At 36.7% G+C, this 26,007-nt stretch overlaps 1 protein-coding gene across 11 annotated transcripts in view; it reads left to right on the plus strand.

Annotated features, from left to right (window-relative positions):
* Gria4 (glutamate ionotropic receptor AMPA type subunit 4) overlaps positions 1–26,007 on the plus strand; it is a 397,921-nt gene that overhangs the window by 297,036 nt on the left and 74,878 nt on the right. For all 11 annotated transcript variants that reach the window (XM_037207784.1, XM_037207785.1, XM_037207786.1 and 8 more), the window contains 2 exons: positions 10,608–10,661; positions 18,066–18,224. In XM_037207784.1, coding sequence (XP_037063679.1) covers positions 10,608–10,661; positions 18,066–18,224 — 213 coding nt within the window. The remainder of the gene's footprint in view (positions 1–10,607; positions 10,662–18,065; positions 18,225–26,007) is intronic.

A 26,007-nucleotide genomic window follows, 5' to 3' on the forward strand; every position in this document is an offset into this window, starting at 1 on the left:
AAAACTTTGATGATAAAAGATGAATACTGCAGAGCAGCCAATTCTAACAACTGCCAGGATTGCCAAGTGCCTGTCAGAGGCTGAGTGAGTCTCAGAGAGACCCTCTACTTAGCACCTGTGCTTTGAAGACCCAGGCTGGGGCAGAGAAGTCTATGCTCAAAGCCCACTGACCTGTTTTAGAGGCTTAGCTGGTTTCTAAGAAGAAAATTGGCATACCTGGGTACTTTAGATAAACTCTAAACCTTAAATGACTCTGTGAAGTGACTGGTCTCCTCTTCTTCCTCCTCTTCCTCCTCTCCTTCCTCCTTCTCCTCTTCCTCTCCCTCCCTTTTCTCTTCTTCCTCCTCCCCCTCTTTGTCCTAGTCTTCTTCCTCCTCTTGCTCCTCTTCCTCCTCTTCTTCCTCCTCCTCTTCTTTCTCCTCTTCCTCTTCTTCCTCCTCCTTCTTTTCCTCCTCTTCTTTTTCCTCCTTAACCCCTTTCTCCTCTTTTTTTCTGTGAATATTTCAAAGAAATAGAAACTTGAGCATCTACCATTCCTATTCCTTTTTGCTAATTTGTGGATGATTTCTTTACTATCAGGGCTACCTATGTAGGAATAAAAATCAAACTTGTGACTCTGATAGATATCTCACAAAATATGACAAGGTCCACTGCTCTGTAAGAAGATGTCTTCTTGCTTGTATAATAATGATTTCTCCCTGCAAGAAAAACTGTGTCTGATTGGAAACAAGATTGTTTCCTATTATAGCTCTAAACAAAATCACTTGTAACATTTCTTGGTTTAATTCTGTGTTTTATGGTGCTGTGGACTGAACCCAGGCCCTCCTTGACTGTGTTTGGCAGGCTCTCATTATCACTGAGCTACATCTCTAGCTCTTGACTTCACTACTGATTCCATCCTAACAGAAGAGATAATCCAAATACTTCCAAGAATGTGTGCAATGCCTTGTTTCAACAAAAATCCATGTTCATTAATTAAGCAAACAACAGAAAAAAGTAACCACCAGAGATTGACTAGAGAATGTGAAAGGAGAGATGGGGCAGATTTGATGATGGATACAAATCATACCCACACAGAAGAAATGAATTCTAGCTTTCTGTCACACGGAAGGGTGACTGTAGTTGACAATGTTGTATATTTTGAAATAGCTAGGAGACAACAATAGCCTATACTGTTTGGGGAGTCTCTTGAACTCATACTGATAGTGGGGATTTTATTAAATGTTCTATGGCTTTTGAGAAAAACATTGTCAGCTCAAGTGGCATAGCTTCATATGTATCTTATAGATGATAGATAGTTGATATATAAATAGATAATAGATATATAGATACATAGATAGATGTGCATATGTGCATGTTTGTGTGTATGTGTATATACATATACATATGCATGTATGAATAAATAAGTTAAATACAAAATAATATAATTCCTTAAGACTTTTTCAAATCTCCTTAGTGTAATTTATTTCTCTTCCCTCCCTCTCCTTCTCTAATGACCTCCTCACTTATCCCCAATTACAGCTCCCTCCCCAATTTCCCTAGCTTTTATCATTTCTCTCTTCACATCACTTGTATTCTTCTATTCTCCTTTCTCAGTCCCTGTGCCCCATGCCATGGAGAGGATTTTGAATGTCTCCTCACAATGAGAATGGTAGTGATTGTGGATACCCTAAATATCCTGATCAACACACAGCATAAATGTACTTGAATACCACTATTTGCATCCCAATGATGTATGCTTATGACATCAATAAAAGTTCTTTTGATAAAAATTTTAAAGTTAAAAAAAAAGAAATACTAGATAAGATTGATTAAAAGAATGTCTTTGAAAAGGTAGCCCTCTCTTGGGAGATTTACACAATGAAAATTAAAGGAATGTGTTCTGAAATTTCTAGAAAAACCAAAATATCTTGTGGTGGTTTGCTGTCTATAATTGCTTCTTTGACATTTTAACTTGTCAAAATTAAACATTTTGTTTGCAAAAGCCTAATGAAAATAGATCACATGTTATCATTTCAAAATATATGTATGGGTGATGGTGATGCAAGCAGCATTGTCTTTTCTGCACTCATTTCCCAAATTACTTTATGCCATAAACTAATTAGTTCTTATAAATATATTTGCTATTTAAAACAGCAGTTGGCTATTAACTCTGAAACATTTCTAAACATGAATATCAGAATGGTAAAGGAAGCCTAGGCTTGAGGATGCCTCTATGCTTGATACAAATCTCTGAGACTCAGTCTCCCTCAGCAGCTGACCTTAGCCAGTCACAGGCAGATCCTTCCCCAAGGGTACAGCACTGAACTGTGCATAGTTAAGCTGCCTTGTACATCATTTTGGATTTTGGTCCATATATGCTGTCTGACCGTGTTGAACTTACAGAAACCCTTGAACCTGTTCTAGTTCCTCGCAGGGCCTGATTCTAGAATTTTAAGTGGAAGTCAAATTAAGAGCTTTAAGTTTGCTGTAATTTTGTCTTTTGGACAAGAACAAATATGTGAAAAACAATGAGTTTAAGCTATTGTCGATTCATGTTCTAAATGAAGGAACAGGAAAATTATGTATTTACATAACACTTCTTCTGCCACATAAGGCACCAGGAATGTAACAAAGCACTAAACTGAGCTTATTGCCATTTAGTTGAACCAGCTCCAATCAAATAAATTGCACTTTTTTGCTTTTCTAAATTCAATGAACAAGTTGATCCACACATGTAAAACCTAAACAAACAACAGGAGAGAAACTAACAAAAAGCTGGAGAGATGCTCAGAGTTAAGAACACTCATTGTTCTTACACAGGACCTGGGTTCAGTTCCCAGCACAAGCTTGGTAATGCTAGAACTGAAAAATTGTCTTCATATCAAAATACATGTTTATGCTAGAAGCCCTTTATATATTATTTTTATACATGTTTGTTATTTTAAACACCCCAAACACAATACTCTATGGGAGAACATTGAACTGTCTAACTGCCATCCCATGTCCCAGTCTAACCCAGTGGCCAAAAACAAACAAATGAAAACCATGGAATTTGATCTTAACTATATTTTAAATATTGAAAACTGTCTCATCTGGGGCTGGCGAGACAGATCAGATGTTACGAACACTGACTGCTCTTGCAGAGGACCAGAGTTCAGTTCCCAGCACCCACAAGGTGACTCACAGCTGTTCATTGCTCCAGCTCCAAGGAATCTTGTAGCAGGCTTTCTTCTGGGCCACCAACCAGTTCCCAAACCATGACATGGAGACTTAATAATAGTTAATGAATGCTCGTCCTTATCTTATGCTCATTTCTTGCTAGCTCTTACAACTTAACCTGTTTCTTTTCATCTATGTTTTGCCTCGGGGCTTTTTACCTTTCTTCCCTTCTGTATGTCCTACTCCATCAAGATGGCTGGTGGCTGCCTGGCTGGCTAGCCCCAGGTGTCTCCCTCATTCTCTCCTATCTCTTCTCTCTCTTTCCTCCAATTTATTCTCTCTGCCCACCAGCCCTGCCTGTCCCTCTTCTGCCTAGCTACTGACCATTCAGATTTTGATTAGACCTATCAGGTGCCTTAGGCAGGCAAGGGGAAACAAATACAACACATCTTTACATAATTAAACAAATACAGCATAAAAATGTAACACATCTTTGCCTAGTTAAAATAATATGTCACAACAGGATCTGATACCCTCTTCTGGCTTCAGTGAGGATGCAGACACAGACATCATACATGGACATACACATAGCCAAAACAGTCATAAACAAAACTAAGAATAGTTAATTGTTTAAATTTTTCTAAATTGAAAAAAAAAGTCTCATGAAAATCATACTGAGATCTCAATACTGCTCAGATATTCTCCTCCATGAAAAATCCATAGGCCCTTGCAGTTAGAACTGCATTCCTATCATTCCTGAGACCCTTTTATCAGGACACATGACTCTGACACTAGGGATTAGACAAGCTAAATTATACCATTTTATAGCACAGATGTGTTTTCACTCTTTCAAAGATGGTTAAGGAATGTTTCAAGGATATTTTTGTTGTGTTTTTTGTTTCTTTGTTTGTTCACTTGTTTGTTTTTTATGAAATGCATACCTTAATGCTTATTTTTTCTCTTCCACACTTTACATAAAGTAAACTGAATTGAAATGATCTCAAAAAACTCTACTTCTTCTAAATAAAAATTAATATAAAAAAATTTCAGGTCATGTGTTAGGTGATGAAGCACTATATAAATTTACACATGAAGTATAACCAAACAACAGAGTAAAACCCCATAGCTTTTCCTGGATATTTATTAATTCTACAAATATCTACTGAATGATCTCTCTCTCCTCTGTGTGTGTGAGTGTGCATGTATGTGTGTACGTGTGTGTGCCTGCATGTGTGACATGATACACACAGTCAGAAGATAACTTTTGAATAGGTTTTGTTTCTGTGTGTGTGTGTCTGTCTGTCTGTCTGTCCTGTCTGTCTGTCCTTTCTCTCTCTCTCTCTCTCTCTCTCTCTCTCTCTCTCTCTCTCTCTCTCTCTCTCTCTCTCTCTCTCTCTCTCTCATATGAATATATTTGTATATACATATGCATTCCCAGATATAACCTGTTGAGTTCACTTCAATGTATGTTTTCAGGGCTGACTGCTTGGCATTGCTGCTTGGCATTGCACAACCAATCGATGTGCTCTTCCCCAGAGAAGACCATTCCTCCTGCTCCCAGCTTTCCTCAGTTGCCTATAGTTCTTTCTATAGAATTGAAGCCTCATGGACTTTGCCCCCAAGCAATTTAGCGTGTTCATTGTTGTCCATAAACAACAATGTTCAGCTCATGTTTGGGTGGTCATGCTGGTGAGACTTTATGGTTGCAACTTCTGATGTTATTAGGAGACACAATCTCACACCAAACTCCCTGATCCTTTAATTCTTAATTTTCTTCCCACCTCCTCTTGCACAGTGCTACCTGAGCCTTAGGTATGAGAGTATTTTGTAGATGTACCCATTGTGACTGAGCTCCAAAACTTTGCCTCTTGATTGGTTTGTGGTTTCCTGTGGTGGTCTCTATTTGTTGCAAAGAGAAATTTCCTTGTTGAGGGGTGAAGACTACACTTATCTGTGATTATAAGAACAAATGTTTCTAGATTGTTAGGGATTATGCTAGTTAAGTAAATTAGTATTTATAGGTTCTCCTCCAATGACTATGATTTCACTAGCACTGTTTATTTAGCTGGATTTCCAGTACCAATCATGGTACCCCACATGTTGAGTGAGTCTTAAGTTCAATTAGAGAGCTATTGTTACCACCAAGACATGTATACCACTACTACATCCATAGGTCTATCTTACTATGCTGGTCCTTGATCTGATTCATAGGCATTATAGCTGGGTAGGACTACTGGTGGCTTCTCTCCTTTGAAATCTTGCATGGAATCTTATGGTACCATAAAAGCTAGCCTTCAGGTAGAGGATATTCAGGTCAATTCTTATTTGTTGTGACTGAATATCTGCTCTCATATTTGCTTCCTATAAATTCACTTTATAAGTACTTACATTCTCTTTTACTTAACTACTTGAAGTATTAATATTAAAAAGCCCCAATGAGCACAGATGCAAAAATATCCTATCGAAATAAAAGCAAAGAGATTAACTCGGTGGTCGTACATGTTACATTTTAATTAACCCCACTTCTATTTAATATGATTATACATATGCAAATTATAAAATGCATGATCACAAAGCTATTAACATGTTACTAAATGCAGGGAAGGTGCTAGTCCCCCAACAATGAAATAACATTTTATATAAACTTCAAATGATTTAGTTGAATTACTGGTAAAATTGTAGTTGGCTCTGAAGGGAAATGAGAAAATGTGGCCACTATGCTAAAATGACCAAGTTTGGGAAGTTTGTGAAAGCTAAGGAAATAAGTGAGTAGAGACCAAGAGTATAGGAAGAATGACCTTAGCTTATTTTTAGCAGTGTGTTAAACTGTTATATTATGTCAAGCATACAATGTATTTTGATCACATTATCCCACCCTCCTTCCCCTGACTCCTCTTGGATCCATGTAGCAGGCTTTCTTTTGGGCAACCAACCAGCTCCCCTATTCATGAAACAAAGACTTGCTATTAGTTATGAATGCTTGGCCTTATCTTAGCGTTTGTTTTAATCTGTTTCACTTTATCTACATTTTGCCTAGGAATTTTTTACCTTTCTTTTATTCTGTATATCTTACTTTCTTGTTTCCTCTGTGTCTGGCTGGCTGGTGACTACTTGGCTTCTAGCCCTGGGCTTCTCCCTCTCTTTTCCCCTCATTCTCTCTTCCCTTGTTCTCCTCCAGAGTCCAGATTCCTCCCCCTCCTTATTCTTTATGCCCACCAGCCCTGCCTGTCCCTCCTCTGCCTAGTTATTGGACATTCAGATTTTTATTAGACCAATCGGGTGCTTTGGGCTGTCAAGATAAAAAAGCAACAAATCTTCATAGAATTAAACAAATGCAGCATAAACAAATGTAATACATCTTTACATAAAATAATATTCCACAACAGATCCATCCCTCTCCCCTAATACCTGAGTTTCTTATTGTTTTTTGTAAATAACTCACTAAATCCAGTGTGTGCCCTCCACTGGCAAACCATCCACCTGAAAAGACCTTAGAGAGAAGTGATTTTTCTGGAAGTCATCAACTGCCAGCTGGTGTGGGGGCTTGTGAGCTGCTACCTCCTCCATTATAAAAAGTTGACTGGCTTGATCCTGTACAGGTTTTGTGCCAAAATCCATGGATGCTGTGAGTTCATTTGAGCACAGTTGGTCCTATCATGTCCAGAAGACACTGTTTCAGTCTGGGCCTCCCTAAATCCTGGCTCTTCTAACCTACTTGCCCCCTCTTTAAAAATGGTCTCTTAGCCTTTGGGGGAGAGTTTTGATAGAGATGTCCTATTTGTGGTTGAGCACACCACAGACACCTATTCTCTACACTTTGACCAGTTGTAAGTTTCTTCATTAACTGATGTCCACCTGCACAAACTTCTCTGATGAGGCCTGAGTCTGCACTACTCTGTAGGTATAGAGAGATGAATTTGCAAGCCAGAAAGAAGGGATTAGAAATTATATCAATGACAATTTATCATACCAATATCAGACATAAACGTCATAACACTGACTTATTTATGCATGCTCCTTGTTTTGCAACTGAATTATTTGACCAGTATCATTGATATTTCTAAAGAAGTATCTGTTTGCTGAAACAGAAGCAAGAAAAAGCAATTGCATGATTCAAATTCATCGTATCTCTTAAGCATGTATTATTGAAAAGACAAAGTCCTTTTACAGTGACAGATAGCTGGTAGATCCTTGCTGACTTGTTTTTCAGAACTCTAAGCAGACACTTGATAATTACTATTTATGTATTCACATTGCCTCTTTCAATTCAGGTGGTCCAGCTCCTTTACCACTACACCAGCTTGTCATTATGAAAGCTGATAATTATATTTTACAGCCAAGTCTCCACATTAATATCACTTTCCTATGACAACATGACCAACCACCCTTGAAGAGGGCAGAAGTATACTAGATTTATAGTTTCCATCTCAAACTGTTTCTTTCATGAAGCAACAATGTCAAGTACACAGGTGGCTTGTACTCAAGCTGAAATCACTCAGACTTATCATTAAACATAAAATATTCTCTACTTTGGTAAAACCCCAAGTCTGACATTGTCCATTTGATTTTTTGTTTTTTGATTTGTTGTTGTTTTGGTTTTGCCAGACAGGGTTGCTCTGTGTAGCTTTGCACCTTTCCTGGAACTCACTCTGTAGCCCACGCTGGCCTCAAACTCACAGAGATCCGCCTGCCTCTGCCTCCCAAGTGCTGGGATTAAAGGCATGTGCCACCACCGCCCAGCCATTGTCCATTTGAAACAATCAATATGACAACTTAGTAAATGTCTCCTGTGCTGATTAGTTTTTTGTGAACTTTATGCAGCTACAGTCATCTGGGAAGAGAGAGCCTCCAGTTGAGAAAATAATTCATCAGATTGGCCTGTAGAAAATCTGTGGAACATTTTCTTTATTAATGGTTGATATGAGAGCGTCCAGGCCACTGGGGGTGGTGCCATCCCTGTCCAGATGGCCTGGAGTTTTATAAAAAACGGTTGAGCAAGCCGTGGAAAGCAGCCCAGTAATCAATGCTCCTGCACATCCTTTTCTTCCATTTCTATCTCAAGGTACCTGCCTTGAGTTCGTGTTTTGGCTTCCTTGATGATGCACTGTAACTTCTAAACCAAATAAATCCTTTACCACACTTGCTTTTGATTATGATCTTTATCACAGAATAGAAAGCGAACTAGGATGTCTCTTTGCTGGCTTTTCTTTTTAATTCTGTCAGCTTATTGTTTTTCCTTCACCTTTGTGGCAAGCTTCTCAAAGGAAGTTTGAATTGATGGATAAATTATAGGGTAGATACATTGAACAGATTTTAAAAATGTACAAATTCTATGCAAAATATCATACATTTATAGCTGTGCATGAAGAAAATCAACAGATGAGAACAAAAGGTGACTACGATAAAGGGAGCTAAGAGATGGGATGGACTGCTATGGAATTCAGTGCTCACCCAGACAGAGGAACTTTAAGATCAGGAAAGATAACAAGTCCAAGCTCAGATCCTATGTAAAGCCAGAACACTCTCAACAACACAATCAAAATGGAGTAGAAAAGTATGTGCCAACTACTTAGGGTATCCATTAAGTGTATTTTGTCTTGGCTTAGGCTTAGTATGTTAATAGAGCCATCTTTCCTTAGAGTTATTACACCCTTCTTCATGCAGATTAAATTTTGAATTTGTATCACACATAGTGATTTGAAAATCTAGAATCTGAGAAATAATTGTAAAAATGACCACCTACAAATACATACTATTTTGTTGGTGGAGATATCTTAAAGAATATTGCTTGAAAAACATTCAAAATTGAAGATCCGTCCTCAAAGTCAAAAAGTTTGAACTATGTTCCCAGTCCCTATGTTTAATTTATTATCTAAAAATATGCCTATATGGTCCTACATATGAAGAGGGGACCTATGAAAATTCCTCAGGGGAAAGGGTCCAGACAGAAAAAGTTTGAAGCTCTTGTATAAAGTAATTTGAGGATGCTGGATAGTGTGCTGATACTTTTATTGCATCTGAAGAGTTCAAAGTAGAAGATTCAGCAGTAGGGGAGTGGGGGGTGGGGAGGAACTGTGGTCAGGATGCAAAATAAATGAATAAATTTAATTAATAATAAAATAATAACAGATGCTTCTCTGGGCAGACTGAATCTAAATACATCCCTTAAATAAGTCAAAAGGCTAAATATTATTTATTCCCTAACAGAGAAGTGGAGTAAGTTGAGGTTGAAATTAAGGGTAGAGATATGGGTTAAATTCACTGGCTTTTTTTTTAACCTTCACTTAATCCTTTTCTTTAGAAATCTGTTTATTTTATTAGAATGCATGGACTTTTTAAAAATAAAACAAATGGAAATATAAAATGAAGCATTCCAGTCATTTTTCTAAGTACAAGACCCTGAAACCAGTGCTGTATTAGTCGTGACTAATACAGTGCTTTCCCAGTAATTATCTCCATCTTATCTCCACCAGCTTTCTCTTGTGCTCACTGGAATTTGTCTGTTGCCACCAAAAGAGGAGATCTAGCAGTTCTCACTGCATGCCAATCCATACATAATAAAAAAAATTGCATTCATTGACATTCCTTTGTTTTATTTCACCTCTCTGATATTTATGTTTTTCAAAAGTAAATTCTTTGAACCAGAATTATTTTGTTTCTCTGCTAATAATAATGGATAAATTATATGGTAGATACATTGAACAGATTTTAAAATGTACAAATTCTATGCAAAATATCATACATTTATAGCTGTGCATGAAGAAAATCTTCAACAAATGAGAACAAAAGGTGACTACGGTAAAGGGAGGTAAGAGATGAGATGGACTGATATGGAATTCAGTGCTCACCCAGACAGAGGAACTTTAAGATCAGGAAAGTAATATTTCTACTCCCTTGAGAAATACATATGAACAGTTGCTAGCACTATTAATCTCTCTGGGGAAATTATAATATTATAGCTTTTCCAAAAGGGTAGAGAAAACTATTTGTAATTAATAAAGTATGAATGAAATTAAATAATAGTTTTGCTTTAACAGTGTATTTTAATGTGGTTTATGAGTTCTTCTGATTATAGTGTTCCACTTGTATAAGTCGCATGACATTGTTTTCCCATCACATTCTATAGGAAATTATACTGCAGTAGTTAATATTTTATTTTGTGCATGCATGGTACACATGTAGAGGTCAGATTACAATGTGTACTGTTGTTCTCTCTCCTTCCACATCAGGCTTGGTAGAAAGCACCTCTATCCAGTGATCCATCTCACCAGCCCTGGATAATTTGTATTTGCTAAGAACTTCATGCATGACTAGAATGTGTTTACATCAAATTTGCACTTCCACTCCCTCCCCTCCAATTCCTCTTATATTGCCATCACCCCTTTCCCCCAACTTCATATACTCTTTTAATGTTTTAAGTAATGTTTTAATAAAGTTAAATTTTCTGTCATTTCTTGTATTAATAGATTGTGAGTGTTGGGAAGCATGTCAAAGGCTACCATTATATCATCGCAAATTTGGTAAGAAATCTTGTTTTCTACTTTTACTAAGAATTTGAGTATTTAGGATTGTGTCTTAAAATAATGCTCTAATCAATGCTTAAACTACATTATTTACTGTATTTCAGGTTATGCTATTGCAATAATCATCATATTTTAATGATTTAAATAATTTAAAATGATAATCATATTTTAATTCAGTATGTATTTTATGCAGATTATTTTGGATCTGCCAGGGAACATTTAAAAGTAACTATAATGTTTTCTTTACCATGATATCACTTATCAGATTAAATACTGGCTTATTGTCTGTCCAAATGATAAATGCTAGTCTATAGATACATATATTCCCCAATTTTAAGAAAAACAAGATCTAATGGCTAGTTATACAAATATTTTGAATGGGAATAACATGTTTTCAAACTGCATCAGCCTTTCAACTCAAATAGAGATTGATAATAAACAACATAGAATGAACTGCTTGTACACCCCAGACAAGTCTTTGTAGAATATTAAACAAGGCTCTCTGAGTACTTCTGGTTAACCCATCAGCTTGGAGAACTTGGCTGTGGAAGGTCACATCCTTCATTTTATTATAGAGAAATGTCATCTTTGTCTTAGTTCGGGTCTTACTGCTGTGAAGAGATACTATGACCAGGACAACTTTTATAAAGGAAAAGATTTAATTGAGGCAGGATTACAGTTCAGAAGTTTAGTCCATTTTCATCATGGCAGGAAGCATGATGGCATACAGGCAGACATGGTGCTGAGGAGGTAGCTGAGAGTTATACATCTGGATCTAGTGACACACTGACCAGGCTTGAGCTTCTGAGATCTCAAAGCTCATGCCCTAGTGAAATACTTTCTTCAACAAGGCCACACATCCCTAAAGGCCTACAGGGGAACATTTTTATTTGAACTGCCACAATCTTAGACCTTGATCCGCAATGTGGATTATCCTAGGGACAGCAACGATACTTCCTTTTTTTCTATCATTTCCCATCATGTATTTCTTTAATGACAACCTTATTCTTGAAGCAAGAAGGAAAGCTAGTAAAGGATAAAGAGACTCAGTCCTGTCATTTTTCTGCATGTTGAGTGTGCCATTCATTACATATTCAGAGAGATCCATCTGTATATTGAGTGTGCCACACAGGTTCAAAGAGAGACATCCACTCTTTGGTGAACTGGATTTCAGCACAAAGTTGAGATAATATAATACAACAATGGATTATAAAAATGATCATACTGTATTTCTTGAATAGAATAAAATGTTACAACACAATGGGTTAGTATAGCAATATCACCAAATTTGCCTCATCTTTTCTATTTATTTTAGTAGCCCCACAGTTTATGTGTCTCATCTATTTGTAAAAGTACATATATTTAAGCAAATATATTTTGTCATTAATCAATGTAGCCTAAATGCCTACAGTCAGGGATATCTCTATTCTGATTGACATTATATAATGAGTTTCTAATTATTTTATTGCAAATGGGCAGTTTTGACATCCATTTTTTCTAAACAATAAATTCAGAAAGGAAAATCATTATGTTATAAACTATCATAGAAATGAGTGGCTTACATTGGCAGCTAGAATAAGTAAGACGATGCAAGATGAAAAAAATTGATATTTATAACCCACTAATGGATTTCAGAGCCTGCCTTAAACAGCCTCAATGGGTGGCAGCATATTTACACTAAAGTATCAACATATGAAATAGAAAACCATTTGTTTCCTTGAAACAGAAGCATAACACTCACTAAAAAAATAGCAAGCTTTTATCGTGACTAGAGCAGTGACATGCACCCAGCTGTTATAATATGCAGTATTAATATGGATTCTCCTGGCATTCAGTCATCTATATAGGTTAACTAATTATAGTTCTTGCAGCCAATCCACAACCATTTCTTATGAACTATATATACAGGATTCCCAAATGCAAAATTTGTTCAGAATCTAAATAAAATTTGATATTAGCGTTACAATTTAATGTTGAAAACTGATTTCACTGAAATTAGAGATGACATAGGGGACCAGAGATGTAGTTCAGTCAGAAGAGAGTTTGCCTAGAATGCACAGAGGCCTGGGTTCTGTCATTAGCACTGCATAAGCTCAATGTGGTGGTGCAGGTCTGAAGTCCTAGAACTCAGGGGTATAATCAAAAGAATCAGAAGTTCAAAGCCACCCTAGGTTACACAGCAAGGTAAAGATGAACCTAAGCTAAAATAAAAAAAGAATAGGAACAAGATAGGGATTTGTTAGCATACTATTTTACTAAACATTATAACATGGGTCTTATCAAGAGTAGTTAGGCAAAAAGGAAGTAAAAGTTATCCAAATAGAATTTGCATATAGGAATATCATAAGGATTAAAAAAAATATGGGCTAATACATAAGTTCAGCAGGTATATAGGCTGCAAGGTCAAAAATGAAATTTATTGTATTTATAATATAATAAATGTTCTGAAATAATTTTTGAAAGTAATTATATTTACTTAATTATAGCTTACAATCAATGGGTGACTACTACTTCACCTGTCATGAAAACTGGCTACCCTTATTAGCCAGTGGCTACGTACATTCCAGATTCACTTTAGCAGAATGATTTAGTTACAATTTCAAAATCAAATCAGTAGATATAGAGTAAAACCTATATTTACCAAAAAGAAAATAAAGCTAAATAAACATCAATATGTGGGAAATTGCACTGTAAATTCATAAGCATGATTTTTTGTGAAGATCAACAATACCCTTTATTTAAAAAAAGGTTTAAAACCTAGAGAATCTGGATTTAAATATGCTACTTTAAAATGAGAATCCTCTAACTGGGTGTGGTGGTTCATGTCTATAATCCCAGCACTTGGAAGGCTGGTGCAGGAGGATAGTAACTTCAAGGCTAGCCTGGGCTGTATAAATTCAAGGTGAGCTTGGAAAACTTAGTAAGATACTCATTAAACGAAAAATTAAAGGAGAGCCAGGGATCATGACTTACAGCGGCAATTCCAGCATTCAGTAGTCTAATGCCAGAGGATTGCTATGAATTCAAGGCCTGTATGGGTTCATAGTAAGTTCTAGGCAGCCTAGACCCTGTCTCCAAAAAGTCAATACAAGCAAATAAGCAAACATAAAATAACTGAATAAGCCAAAAAAACAAAGTAGAGAATGCCACAGAAATCCTACCTTCTTAATACGATTGGCTAAAATCAAAGCAGATTCTAATTATTTTTTAAAATATTTTCCAATTTCTTTATGAGTAAAGATGCAATGGGTTGTCAATACTCAGCCATGTTTGTGGTTGTCTTGTATTGCTTTTAAGTTGAATTTATCTTCTCACTTCTCTATCATTCAGTTCATATTTCATTCTACCCTGACAAAATGGGTATAAATTGGCATTTTTCTCGTCATAGTAGTGTCATGTCCTAGCTGTTATAGTTACTGGGAGTATGCTAGTACTTCACCTCTAGCCAGATTAATTGAATTTATGATCCCTTTCCCTGTTACTCAAGCCTGAGCCCACTGAGAGTTTGTCTTAGTAATTTTCTATTGCTGTGTTAAGACACCATGACCAAGGCAACTTATAGGGAAGACTTTATTTGGGACATACAGTTTTCAGGGTCAGAGTGCCTGACCACCATGGCTGGGAACATGCAGCAGACAGTCAGGCATGATGCTGGAGCAATAGCTGAGAGCTTTCATCTTGAGACAACATTTATGAGTCAGAGAGACAGCAAACTGGGAAGGGTTTGGGCTTTTGACACCTCAAAGCTTACTTCCAATAACATGCCTCCCCCAACAAGGCCATACCTCCTAATCCTTCTCAAACAGTTTGGCCAACTGGGGATCAGTTATTCAAATATATAAGCCAATGGGTCCATTCTCATTCAAGTCACCAGAGTCCAAGAAGGTCTAGAGATTTGACACAACGGCCTTTCTGTTAACAGTTGCATATTAAAGATGAACGGAACTTATAGATGGACGATGTCTGAAATCTCTTTTCCTTTCCTACATCTTTTGTATAGTTCAAAGAGTATGTTTGTAGTTATTCAGCCACACAAATTACCTAGAGTTATTTTTTTAGAGCAGATGATAGCTTAATAATAAGTATTATTTTAGAAATCTCTAAGAGACTTAGACACAGAAGTATGTATTTCCTTTTGGCTCATTGTATCTGTTTTTTACAGTCTTTTATCAGAGTGAGCTCAACACTGTTTACATAAATCCTTTCATCTCAACTTTTTAATGTTTAACTTAATGAAAATAGCTGTTAAGATTTTTACCTTACTGCACTATGAGGTCTCTTTCCCAGTCCACCAATTGTACTACTTTTCCAAACCAAACAACTCCCATATACCTACTGCTGCTTTCTCTTCATAGCACTCATCGCTTACCTCCATCCAGAGGCATTTATCCCACTGGATCTTAGTGAAGAGTTACAATTAACCTCTTTTAGAGAGTTATCCTTAAAGACTTGAATTGTCTTCTGGGTCCTTCTGGCTTCACAAATGATTTTGTGCCCTAATCGTAAATATTATTTTTCATTCATCAAATTGTTCTTTTAAACCTACTCTGTACTAAAAAGGTTCCAACGTCCTTTGGCACAGTAATAAATAAGAAATTGGCTCCCATCAATTTGTTCAGGCCAGGAGGTTCCTCCTTCTTACCATAGAAATGGCTCTTCACCTTTTCTCTGTACCAGAACTTCTGCTCTTCCTGCTGTACTCCTCAGCTTTGGTCATTATGCTTGGGTTTTTGTTGTTGTTATTTAATTTGTTTTAATTGGTCCTTTAAAATAGATATCTGTATTCTATAGACTGGAAAATAAAGTCTTGGGTAATTTACCCAAGATCATGTAGATCATTAAGTCTCAAAGGTAAATCCAAAGCTCTGACCTGTCTGATTGTAAAGAATAAATAAGTTCTTATGTAAATAAATAATATATTCAAGGAACCATGACACACAGTAGACACTCATTGGAACATACCCACAGGCAATATGAGAATCTTGGCACAAAGTCAGAGTTATATTCTTCCCTAGGTTTTAAAATTTTAAATGAATTCAGTTTGTATCTAACAAAACACTTAGATATATCATAAAGTATAAAGTTATAGCATATTCAACATGTGTAACTAAAGACTAATTGAATCTACTTCTTACACACACACACACACACACACACACACACACTCTCTCTCTCACACACACACTATATATATATATATATACATATATATATACCGTACATACCTCAATCAAAGATAAACCAATGATACATACAGTAAATGATTCCTCCATGTTTAAGTATTTGATTAACTTCAACATGAGAACCAGCCACAATTCATCAAACATCTAATTTGGCAGTTTTATACAATTTCAATGACCCAGTTAAGAGTATATCAACTTGCCAACATTGTCCTAATTCTCCTTTTGTGCTTCCTGTCTATTTCAAATTTTCTGCCCTAATTTACATGTACATTAGAAGTATCTACCTAAGGTTCATTTCTTCAGAGTAATTTCTAAAAGAATCTTCCTCATTCTTCTTGATCTGGTAACTGTACTGAAGTGGCCTTGACATGACTTAGTGTGTAAAATACAGCAGAAATATTGATCTAAATCAGAGAAAACATAAAAGATGGGCCTTTGCTTACATTGATGATATAATGAACTTATAGATGGACAAACATCATCACAGATATCAGCCACCTATAATTTTAAACATTTCCCCATTAGAAGATCTGCAAATTACAAGTGGAAATTAAAAAGGAGATCAAGTTTGGAATGAATCTACAGAGTTCCTTACCCACTGTGAAGTGCAGGCAAATATAGGAGGCCGTTTCCACAGGAGAGGGAGCTCTCCTGGCTCACCCCTGCCCTCAGGAACATTATTTGTTTGGATAGTAAACCAATGGTAACTGGGGAGTAAGGGGCTCCATTACAGTGTGGCCCTAGATGTCCTTCAGTTCTATGGCTTTCTGTAAATTCCAACAAAAACTAAATGGTTACCAAAGTAACTGTTGCCAAGGAAACTGGGTCATGGTCTAGATCCTATCAATTTTCTATATAAAATCATAAGAACATAAATGAAGGGGGAAATATTGCCTGTACTCAAACAAATATAGCCAAAATTAGCCAAGCCACTTACCATTCAAACCATAACTGACAGATGTTTGTTACAATCAGACACAATAATTGTTTTTCCTTTACCTTTGGTGTACTGTCTGACAGACTGCATCTGATAGTATCCCTAAGGGCTGCAGCTTGCCTGTGTCTTGCAGCTGTGACTAAAGCTACACAGAAGGCTTAGCAGACCTTCTATTTCAGCTAAGACTGAAAGAAAATAATAATCTCATCAATTAGCAGCTAATGCAAAAGCTGAATTACTGTGGCTTTTAGAAAGCAGCGAAATGATTTGCCTGCCTGTGGGTCTGCCCTATGCAATGGTAAAAGCACACAAATGCTCCACAGTTTAGTAGGTAGAGATTGATGGGCAGTGTTTTCCCATTTCTAAAGCATGAATTTGCTTTGTGTTGTCAAGCTTATTTCTCAATGAAATGAGAATGTTACCGATGAGCTGTCAAATTGGCTGGCACATAATAGGCCCAATATAAATATCTGTTTAGTGAATTAATTATTAATCATTCACAAATACTGAATTCATGTTGAGAGTATTCTCCTGCTGTTTTCACATGGAGGTAATCTAAAGTCAGAATGCAACAAAGGTGAGAATCAAAGCCTAGGTTTCTTTGGGGCCTTTCCTTTCCTGGTAATGTTATAACAATTAATAAAATTAAAAGCACTCTTTTCTATAACAATATGAAGGAGTACAAAGTGGAAAGGGTCAACATACCATCAATTCATCAGATCAAAACTTGTCTCTATTGTATATGCATGTAATCTTGCAAGATTTTTTTCCTTACGCTACTTAAAATTATTCAGAGCTCGGCTGGGCCGTGGTGGCGCATGCCTTTAATCCCAGCACTCAGGAGGCAGAGGCAGGTGGATATCTGTAAGTTCGAGGCCCACCTGGGCTACAGAGTGAGTCCCAGGGAAGGCACAAAGCTACACAGAGAAACCCTGTCTTGAAAAACCAAAAAAAAAAAAAAAAAATTAATTGTAGCTACCCAGTAACCAAGGGATAATTAAGATGGATAGATAAACTGTTATATAATCATCACAGAACCTGGCATATAGTAAATCTTGATATAATATAAAAGCCTGGTACATAGTATTGGCTATTAGTTCACATACCCGGAACTCTCACTGACAATTTACTTAGTTATCAGTGGAATAATATGTTTCTTCTTTGATCAACAGAATTGTGATTATATGGGCTAGGAAGGAAATCTGCATTAACCTACATACTGTTAAAGAACCAAAATGTTTAATGAACTAAATTTGATGAGGCTTTCTACTAATTTAACAGGGTTTCAAGGATATTTCTCTTGAGAGATTTATACACGGTGGAGCAAATGTCACTGGATTCCAGTTGGTAGATTTTAATACACCCATGGTAACCAAACTAATGGATCGCTGGAAAAAACTAGATCAGAGAGAATATCCAGGATCTGAAACACCTCCAAAGGTATTTGTTCATTTTTGTATATTGTATACTGTTTTCTTTTTTAATCTTTAGGTCATTTCATTTTAGGTGTATGAGTGTTTTTGCCTTCATGTACGTCTGTGCATCATGGACATGCCTGGTGCCCTCAGAGGAGTCAAATGGAGTCAGATCCCCTAGAACTGGAGGTAATCCAGTTTTAAGCCACTGTGTGGGGGCTGGAACAGAAATTAGGTCCCATGCAAAACCATCAAGTGTTCTTAACAGCCAAGCTTATATTAATACTTTTTATTTTATGATTTTTTTATTCTTTCAGACACATTGCAGCATCTTCTCACTGTCTTTGTACCACCAAAACACTGAGAAATGTTTAAATGGTGGGGTGTGTGTAGATGGTACAATAAATAAAGGGCTGGCTATGCAAGCAAGAGGCCCTACGTTTAGAGCCCCAGCATGAACAAGTGCGGCACTGTGTTCCTGTAATCCCAGGTGGAGGCAGGTCATTCCCAGGAGCCAACTGGCCAGTGAGTGTAGCTGATCCATGAGTGCTGGGATTCAGTGAGAGACCTCATCCTAGACAGCAAGGAGGAGGGCAGCAGAGGAATCCCTGAGTGGACTTGTAACCTCCAGATAGACATGTGCACGTGAGCACACCTAAAGATGCACTTTCCTATGGACATTCATATATGAGCCACATACACAGACATTCAAACACATCACAAAAATAAAATAATTTTCAAATGTCTGCATTTAATAGCAGAGCTGTCAGATTAACTAAAGAAATTTATTATTATTGTCTTCTGTGTGAACTCCTTGAAGTATTACATTAAATAGTTTTATTAACTAACATTTAAATGCAAATGACCATTGTTAATTTTTCTACCCAGATAAAAACCACATTTAAAAACTGGTTTATAGTAAGTAGACAGTATAGTAAGTAAACCACATTTAAAAACTTGGTAGAAATGAAAAATGTAAAGCTAACATACAATCTCCCTTTCAATTTAAGAATAAAATACTGGGCTCTTTATTTTTTTTTGTATTATATACCTGTTTGTCTGTGTACGAGTTTGTATATGTCAGTGTACCCAAAGAGGCCAGAAGAAGGTTGAGATCCCCTGAAGGTTTGGTTCCCAGCACTGGTGAGCAATGATATGGGTACTGAGAACAAAATTCAGTCATCTGCAAAAGCAACAAGTGCTTTTAATCACTGAACCATCTTTTCTGCCATGCTTGTGTGTGTCTCTGTGTGTGTGTGTGTGCACACGCACACACATGCAAACACACGTGTGCATGTTATGATATGATAATGTATAATATATATGTGTGTTATATATGCATACACCATATAAGTATATAGCTATATATATTACATGAAATTGTACATTATCAAGAAAGACTATAATATAGATTTAAGACAGACATTAAAGCAGAGAGAGAGGCACTTGGGAAAAAATGGTAAACACTCAAGATGTGAGTGCCAGCTTCTCAAAAGAGATAGCCATATGAGTGTGTGTGTGTGTGTGTGTGTGTGTGTGTGTGTGTGTATGAGTGTATTATTAGCATTTGCAGAGGCTGCTGCCAAGATTCTATTCATAGGTGCATTTTTGTCTCATCTGAAAGGATGGGTCTTAGATATCATCTCAACAATGGCATGCTGCTCTGCCTCCAACTTAATGGTTTTCAGCACCACATAATGAATCTTAATCTCTAATATTTCCTCAACATGCATTAAGTAGAGTTTTAATATGCGATTTGAAATTCAGACATAGAAAAACTAATACAGTGAGCTATTCTGTTTCCTAACTATAAGGTTTGTTTTGTAGTTGGCTGTCAGTTTCCCATATTCAGTATTGGAATTAGATAGGTGCCCTATAGAATCAATAAATTTCAAAATTAGGTACTTATATGCTTATCTTTCTTTTTGATATTTTAATGCAAGTGAGATGTTAGTGAAAATGGTAACTGGCTGCTCCTGAGTAAAAGGTCAGAGGTCCATGGAATACATAAGAATGATCATTTTAATGTCCTCTTTTTGATGATCTCCAACTTGCATTCTCGATACTATTGCATTGGGTTATTTATTATGTTATAATGTGTGTGTGAGATGCTTTCGGTAGGGTATCCTTATAATAATTCTGGTTCATTAACATCTATTAATATTTAAACCATTTTCACAGTAATTTCATATATACAGCTATATAGGACATTATAACAGAGATTATACCACACATAAAATTTTCACAGATTTTTAGCATGATTCTAGGTTTCCAGAAGCCATTTAATACACATATGCAGTCAATTTTTACCATCTGTGATTATGTTCTGAAAAGCTTCCCCAAGTAATAAGTGACCAAATATTAAACCATTGTTTTTAGAAGACACATAAGATTAGTTCCCCAGAGCCTCTAGTTATGACCTTCTGTCAATTAATCAATACATAATCTTGTTTTATTCATTGTAGTTAACTTATTTTTGGCTTCCTTAGCATTGACCTCATGGTCAACAGCGCGTACCCAATTCTCAAAGGAAATGTACTTAGTACATATATTTCTCAGAAACATCAGAACTTTCCCACATTACAACCATTATGCAGCAATCAATGCTATGTTTCAGGCCATTTTACGCTGTAAAATAAACTGTAAAAAAGCACAAATTTGAGGAAAACACCACCTACTGGACCACAAAAAAAAATGTGCACTTGTTTATAGCATGAGAGTAGAAACAAAAAAACTTCAGTATTTCTTTATTTAACTAGAGCTGGAACATTTCATATAGGATGTATCAAATGTTTCACTAATCTAACTATACCCATAAGTGCTTACAAAACTATCAGTAAGTATGGATTTGGAGATTGCAAATAAATGTTAATGAGTAAGAAATTTTAAAAACAGAGTCCATAAAAATGTTAGTTAGTTATAATGAACTGATTGTATTTCAATTGATTAATGTTTTAGCCAAAAATCAACATATGATCTCTGATCTCATCACTTTCTGGCACTAAAAAAAATAGTAATAATTAATAAAAATAATAAATACTGGGAACACGTGTCCTTTTGATTTGATGATCCTCTGTTACCTTACTGGTGCCCTAGTTAAACAGAACTGTTCTGCCCCTGTGTCATTCACCAAGTGTGAGTGTCCACCTCCACAGTCCACCTTTATCTGCCCTATGGTGCTGGAGGGCTTCTCTCCAAGTTCCACCAAGTGCTGCAGTCCCAGAATCCACGTATAAAATAATCACTCAGACTCATATCACTTATAAACTGTATGGCTGTGGCAGGCTTCTTGCTAACTGTTTTTATATCTTAAATTAACCCATTGCTATAAATCTATACCTTGCCACGTGGCTGGTGGCTTACCGGGGTCTTTACATGCTGCTTATCCTGGCGGTGGCTGCAGTGTCTCTCCCTCCTTCTTCCTGTTTTCCCAATTCTCCTCTCTCCTTGTCCCGCCTATACTTCCTGTCTGGTCACTGGCCATCAGTGTTTTATTTATATAGAGTGATATCCACAGCACTTCCCCTTTTCTTCTTTTTTTAAAAAGGAAGGTTTTAATTTTAACATAGTAAAATTACATATAACAAAACAATTATCAAGAAAGAATTACAGTTACAATATTAAAGAAGATGTCCTATCTATCTTATATTTGTCAGTTTAAGGTTTTATATCTAACTTATCTTTTATCATAACTGAGGAAATTACAACTATCTAGTTTCAACCACATCAAAGACCTGAGAAGGAACATAATGGTACCTGAGAAATGGTAGATGGATGCAAGCAACTTTCGAGAATCTTGCAAGAGTAGACCAAGACAGCTGGCAGCCTGGACAGTCACCTAATGTTTCTCAGCATTGTTGGTGCATTCAAATTGGCTACAGGCCTAGAGGATCTGACAGACCATTTTCAGAAGCAGGAATTCTGAGAGACCATCTTACCCTGTCTTGGCAGAGTACAGTGGTCGCTTTCCTTGTGTCCCGCTTGTCCAGAAAGGACAGCATTGCATTTGTACTGTCAGCCGTCAAGGCAAGGGCAGTTCTTTGCCCAGTAGGCCATTTTGTGCCAAAAAGACAAACTTCCAAATGGAAATGTCTTAGAAGCCCAACATTCTCTCGGGATCAATTGGTGCAGCTAGGAGCAATTGTGTCTCATGTCAACAGAATTTTAAGTTATTTAAATGCCATATTCTCTAGGTCTATGAAGTGTTTGAAGATTACCTATCTATCTGAAATATATCTATGCATACCTAGAAGACTTAACTAACATGGCTACAAATATGATTATCATAGATGACTAATTATTAATCTATTTTTAATTATCTATTACAATTTTAAATGAGTTAAACATAATACCTTAAACAAGAATAGAAATATATATATATACATATAATATAAAATATATATATATACATATAATATAAAATTAACTTCAAGTTTGTATCAATAAACTAAAATTCATACCAATGTAAAACATTTTAAACAAGTTGTTCTTTAAAAGTAGGTTCATTAATCTACCCTTTTATCTTATCATCTCTATATCCTCTTATATATCTATATCATATCCCCTTTTCTTTTTTAGAAAGAGATCACATTTATAATCAACCTATTTTAAATAAAAATATTGTTTTTTCTCTGTCCCACACCAGAGGGCTCTTCTGATTTGGGACACAAGAATCTCTTAACCATTTTTTTTAAGCAATATGTCTGGGTTTAGAGGGGGAATGAGCCAATTCCACCTCTAAAGCCAGCTTGGTATATTTGGGAATTTGGGCGTAGCATCTCTTACTACTTCCTGCTGGAAGGGGGCGCTGTATCTTATGGGGAAGCAAAGAAAATTTTAGGCCTATAGGGTAGTCCGTTAGGCTGTATTGTGTTAACCAGTTGCCTTGAAACCGCTCTGGATGTTGGATCATCTGGGCCATGGTGTCATCGGAGACCTTTCAGGGGGTCTTGGCTGGTGAAACCTGATGTATCTTAATCTGGAACAAATCCACAGCCTCTGGCTTTCCGTGGAAACAAAAGCAGAACCTCTTTTCCAAAGCAACATATCCTTAAATCTAAATTTTGAAGTCAAGGTACCTTTAAAATATACATTTTGGCATAATTCAACAGCTTTTGCAATCAAATGTTTTTCTTCGGTTACGAATATCAAAGAGAACATAATCCAGATTCTCTGTGTGGCAGCCATCTTTACGTGGCATATTTTTTATATTACTTGGAGCCTATTGCTTTAAACTGTACCATTCTAAGACTGAAACAGCACTGTGGCTGTGGCTCCGCCCATTTCAGCTTACCAACATGGTGTTTTCCGCCAGTTCTGTGAGTCATCAAGTCTCAGAAATAGTGGGTCTAAGCTTTTATCAAAGCAGCGTGTAGCCCAGAAACCTTTTTTTTTTTTAATACTAGTAAAGACTAAATCTACCACACAGCGTAATGTGTCACTGGAAGACGCCTCATTCCTGCCATACTGCTGATCAAACGCAAACGCCAGGAACCCGCCAGTGTTTAAACCCGGGTTTTGTGGTGTCTAGCTGCCCATATGAGACATGAAGCAGGAACCTGGTTTTGGCTCTGTTTAGAATTGGTTGTTAAATATTCTCAGGTTTAAGGTGGAAACTTGAGCCGTTGGGCGCCATTTGTTGCTGGAGGGCTTCTCTCCAAGTTCCACCAAGCGCCGCAGTCCCACAATCCACCTATAAAATAATCACTCAGATGCTTATATCACTTATAAACTGTATGGCCGTGGCAGGCTTCTTGCTAACTGTTTTTTTATCTTAAATTAATCCATTTCTATAAACCTATACCTTGCCATGTGGCTGGTGGCTTACCGGGGTCTTTACATGCTGCTTATCCTGGCAGTGGCTGCAGTGTCTCTCCCTCCTTCTTCCTGTTTCCCCAATTCTCCTCTCTCCTTGTCCCGCCTATACTTCCTATCTGGTCACTGGCCATCAGTGTTTTATTTATATAGAGTGATATCCACAGCAGCCCTACCCATCCATTCCAAATTTCTTCCAAAGTTTATCTCGTTTCACCTTCTCAGTGATCTTCCTTTATAATCTCCATGGTATTAGAATCTGCAATTCTCAGCAAGGACTTCCCATAATTAATACTTGGCTCCTGTAAACTCCTGTAGAGCCATGGCCATCCACTAACAACCTTCATATTCTCACATTCCCTACCCAATATCTACATACATTCTGTACCCAGCTCTTAGGTAGTACATGGAAAAGTCATCCTGAGAAAAACTGTAACAAATAGTTACTTTTTTATTTTTCTGCTTTGTGCTCTGTATCTTGTATCTTCCATATTCATAATAGAACTTGAATTTATTTTACTTATTTTCTATCAAAGTCTAACTCCTTCTACTGAACATTGATTCTGCCTGTGTTTGTCTTCTATACCTACAAATGTTGAGAAGAATTCACTTCTCCATACTGATTGATGGACAGAACAGCAAATAACTCTAGGCTAAGAAGCAGTTTTAAAGCTGCCCACAAATGAGATGTTTATTTATAAGCATTTTCTACATGTTATCTGTAAGCTACGCATCCATAAATATGCTTTCCTTGACTGTAACACAATCAGGCACATGAGAAAGAGTTGGAGCCTTGGACATAATGACGCCAGAGTAAACTCCAGCTTCTGTCAGCTCTCTGCCCTGTTAAATCCCAGGACTTTGCTTCTCCCCTTGGCTGTCTCCTTTGCACTGCACCCAACTGTGTGTCACTGTTTCCTTTTTCTACTTCACACTTAGTAAAAAATGGATAGACATTTTACAAGAAAGCAAGTGTATTTGCTGGGTTTTGTTTTGTTTTGTACCATCTCTTCTCAGCTTCTTTCGCACTGCTGAAAAAAATAAAGAACAGTATGTTTGTGTGTTTGTTTGTGTGTTTGTTTTTCATCTCTTGATCCTGGTACACAAGTAGTGCACTTTGACCTTTAGGTCTTTAACAAGTTTGTCTTTGAGAAAAGGTCTTTATTTCTCCTTTTTATTTTCTTTTCTTAGAGAAAGATGACTCAGGAGCTTTTTCTACTCAGAGACATGTTGGGTTGAGCAAAAGAGAAGGCATATTCATTTCCTTCTTTCCTTCAGCTACTCCATCCTGACTGAGAGGGCACAGGCCTTTGTATAACTCTGCTTGTGTGTCCTGGCTGCTCACTTGTCAGCTCTCTCACATTACATGATCCTTTACATCTTGTTAATTCAAGCTTCATATTTAGTTCATCTGCTACTTACAAGTGCTTTCTTAGACCTCCTGTAGTTTGTAGTTTCAGTTTTCTTCCTTCAAACACTAGCTCTTCTGTGTAATGGTTTATTTTTCTCAGTTTAGTTTCTACACTCGGAATTCCAAATGGTTTTTTTTTTTTTTTCATTTGCAGGCAAAAAAAAAAAAAAAAAAAAAAAAAAACAATTTCATCCTCTGCTTAACATGGCACAAACCTCCCCCTGACACAGATGTAGAAAGTGTTAATTATATGGAATTCCTGAAGGAGATAATGCAGTTATTGTCATGCCTAGTAGTTGATGATCTTCTATGCTTGAAGAATATGTCCTATCGCCAATGTGTTTAGTAATTCTCTAATCAAACATCACGAAAATTTACCACAGATCACATTTTCCTCCTGGGCTTTTCTTGCTGCTTTACACTATTTAATCGTGTCTGGGGGCTCACTCTTTTCCCAAAGAGATACGTGGATGATCATTGGAAAGCAGATGATTTCTACTGGGTATTTCTACTTTGATACTGGGATGGGGAGTTGGAAACTTAAAGCAATGGTAAGTTCACTTGAGCACAATCATTGAATGAT

Source organism: Peromyscus leucopus, chromosome 7 (genome assembly GCF_004664715.2).
Source record: "Peromyscus leucopus breed LL Stock chromosome 7, UCI_PerLeu_2.1, whole genome shotgun sequence".
NCBI classification, from domain to species: domain Eukaryota; kingdom Metazoa; phylum Chordata; class Mammalia; order Rodentia; family Cricetidae; genus Peromyscus; species Peromyscus leucopus.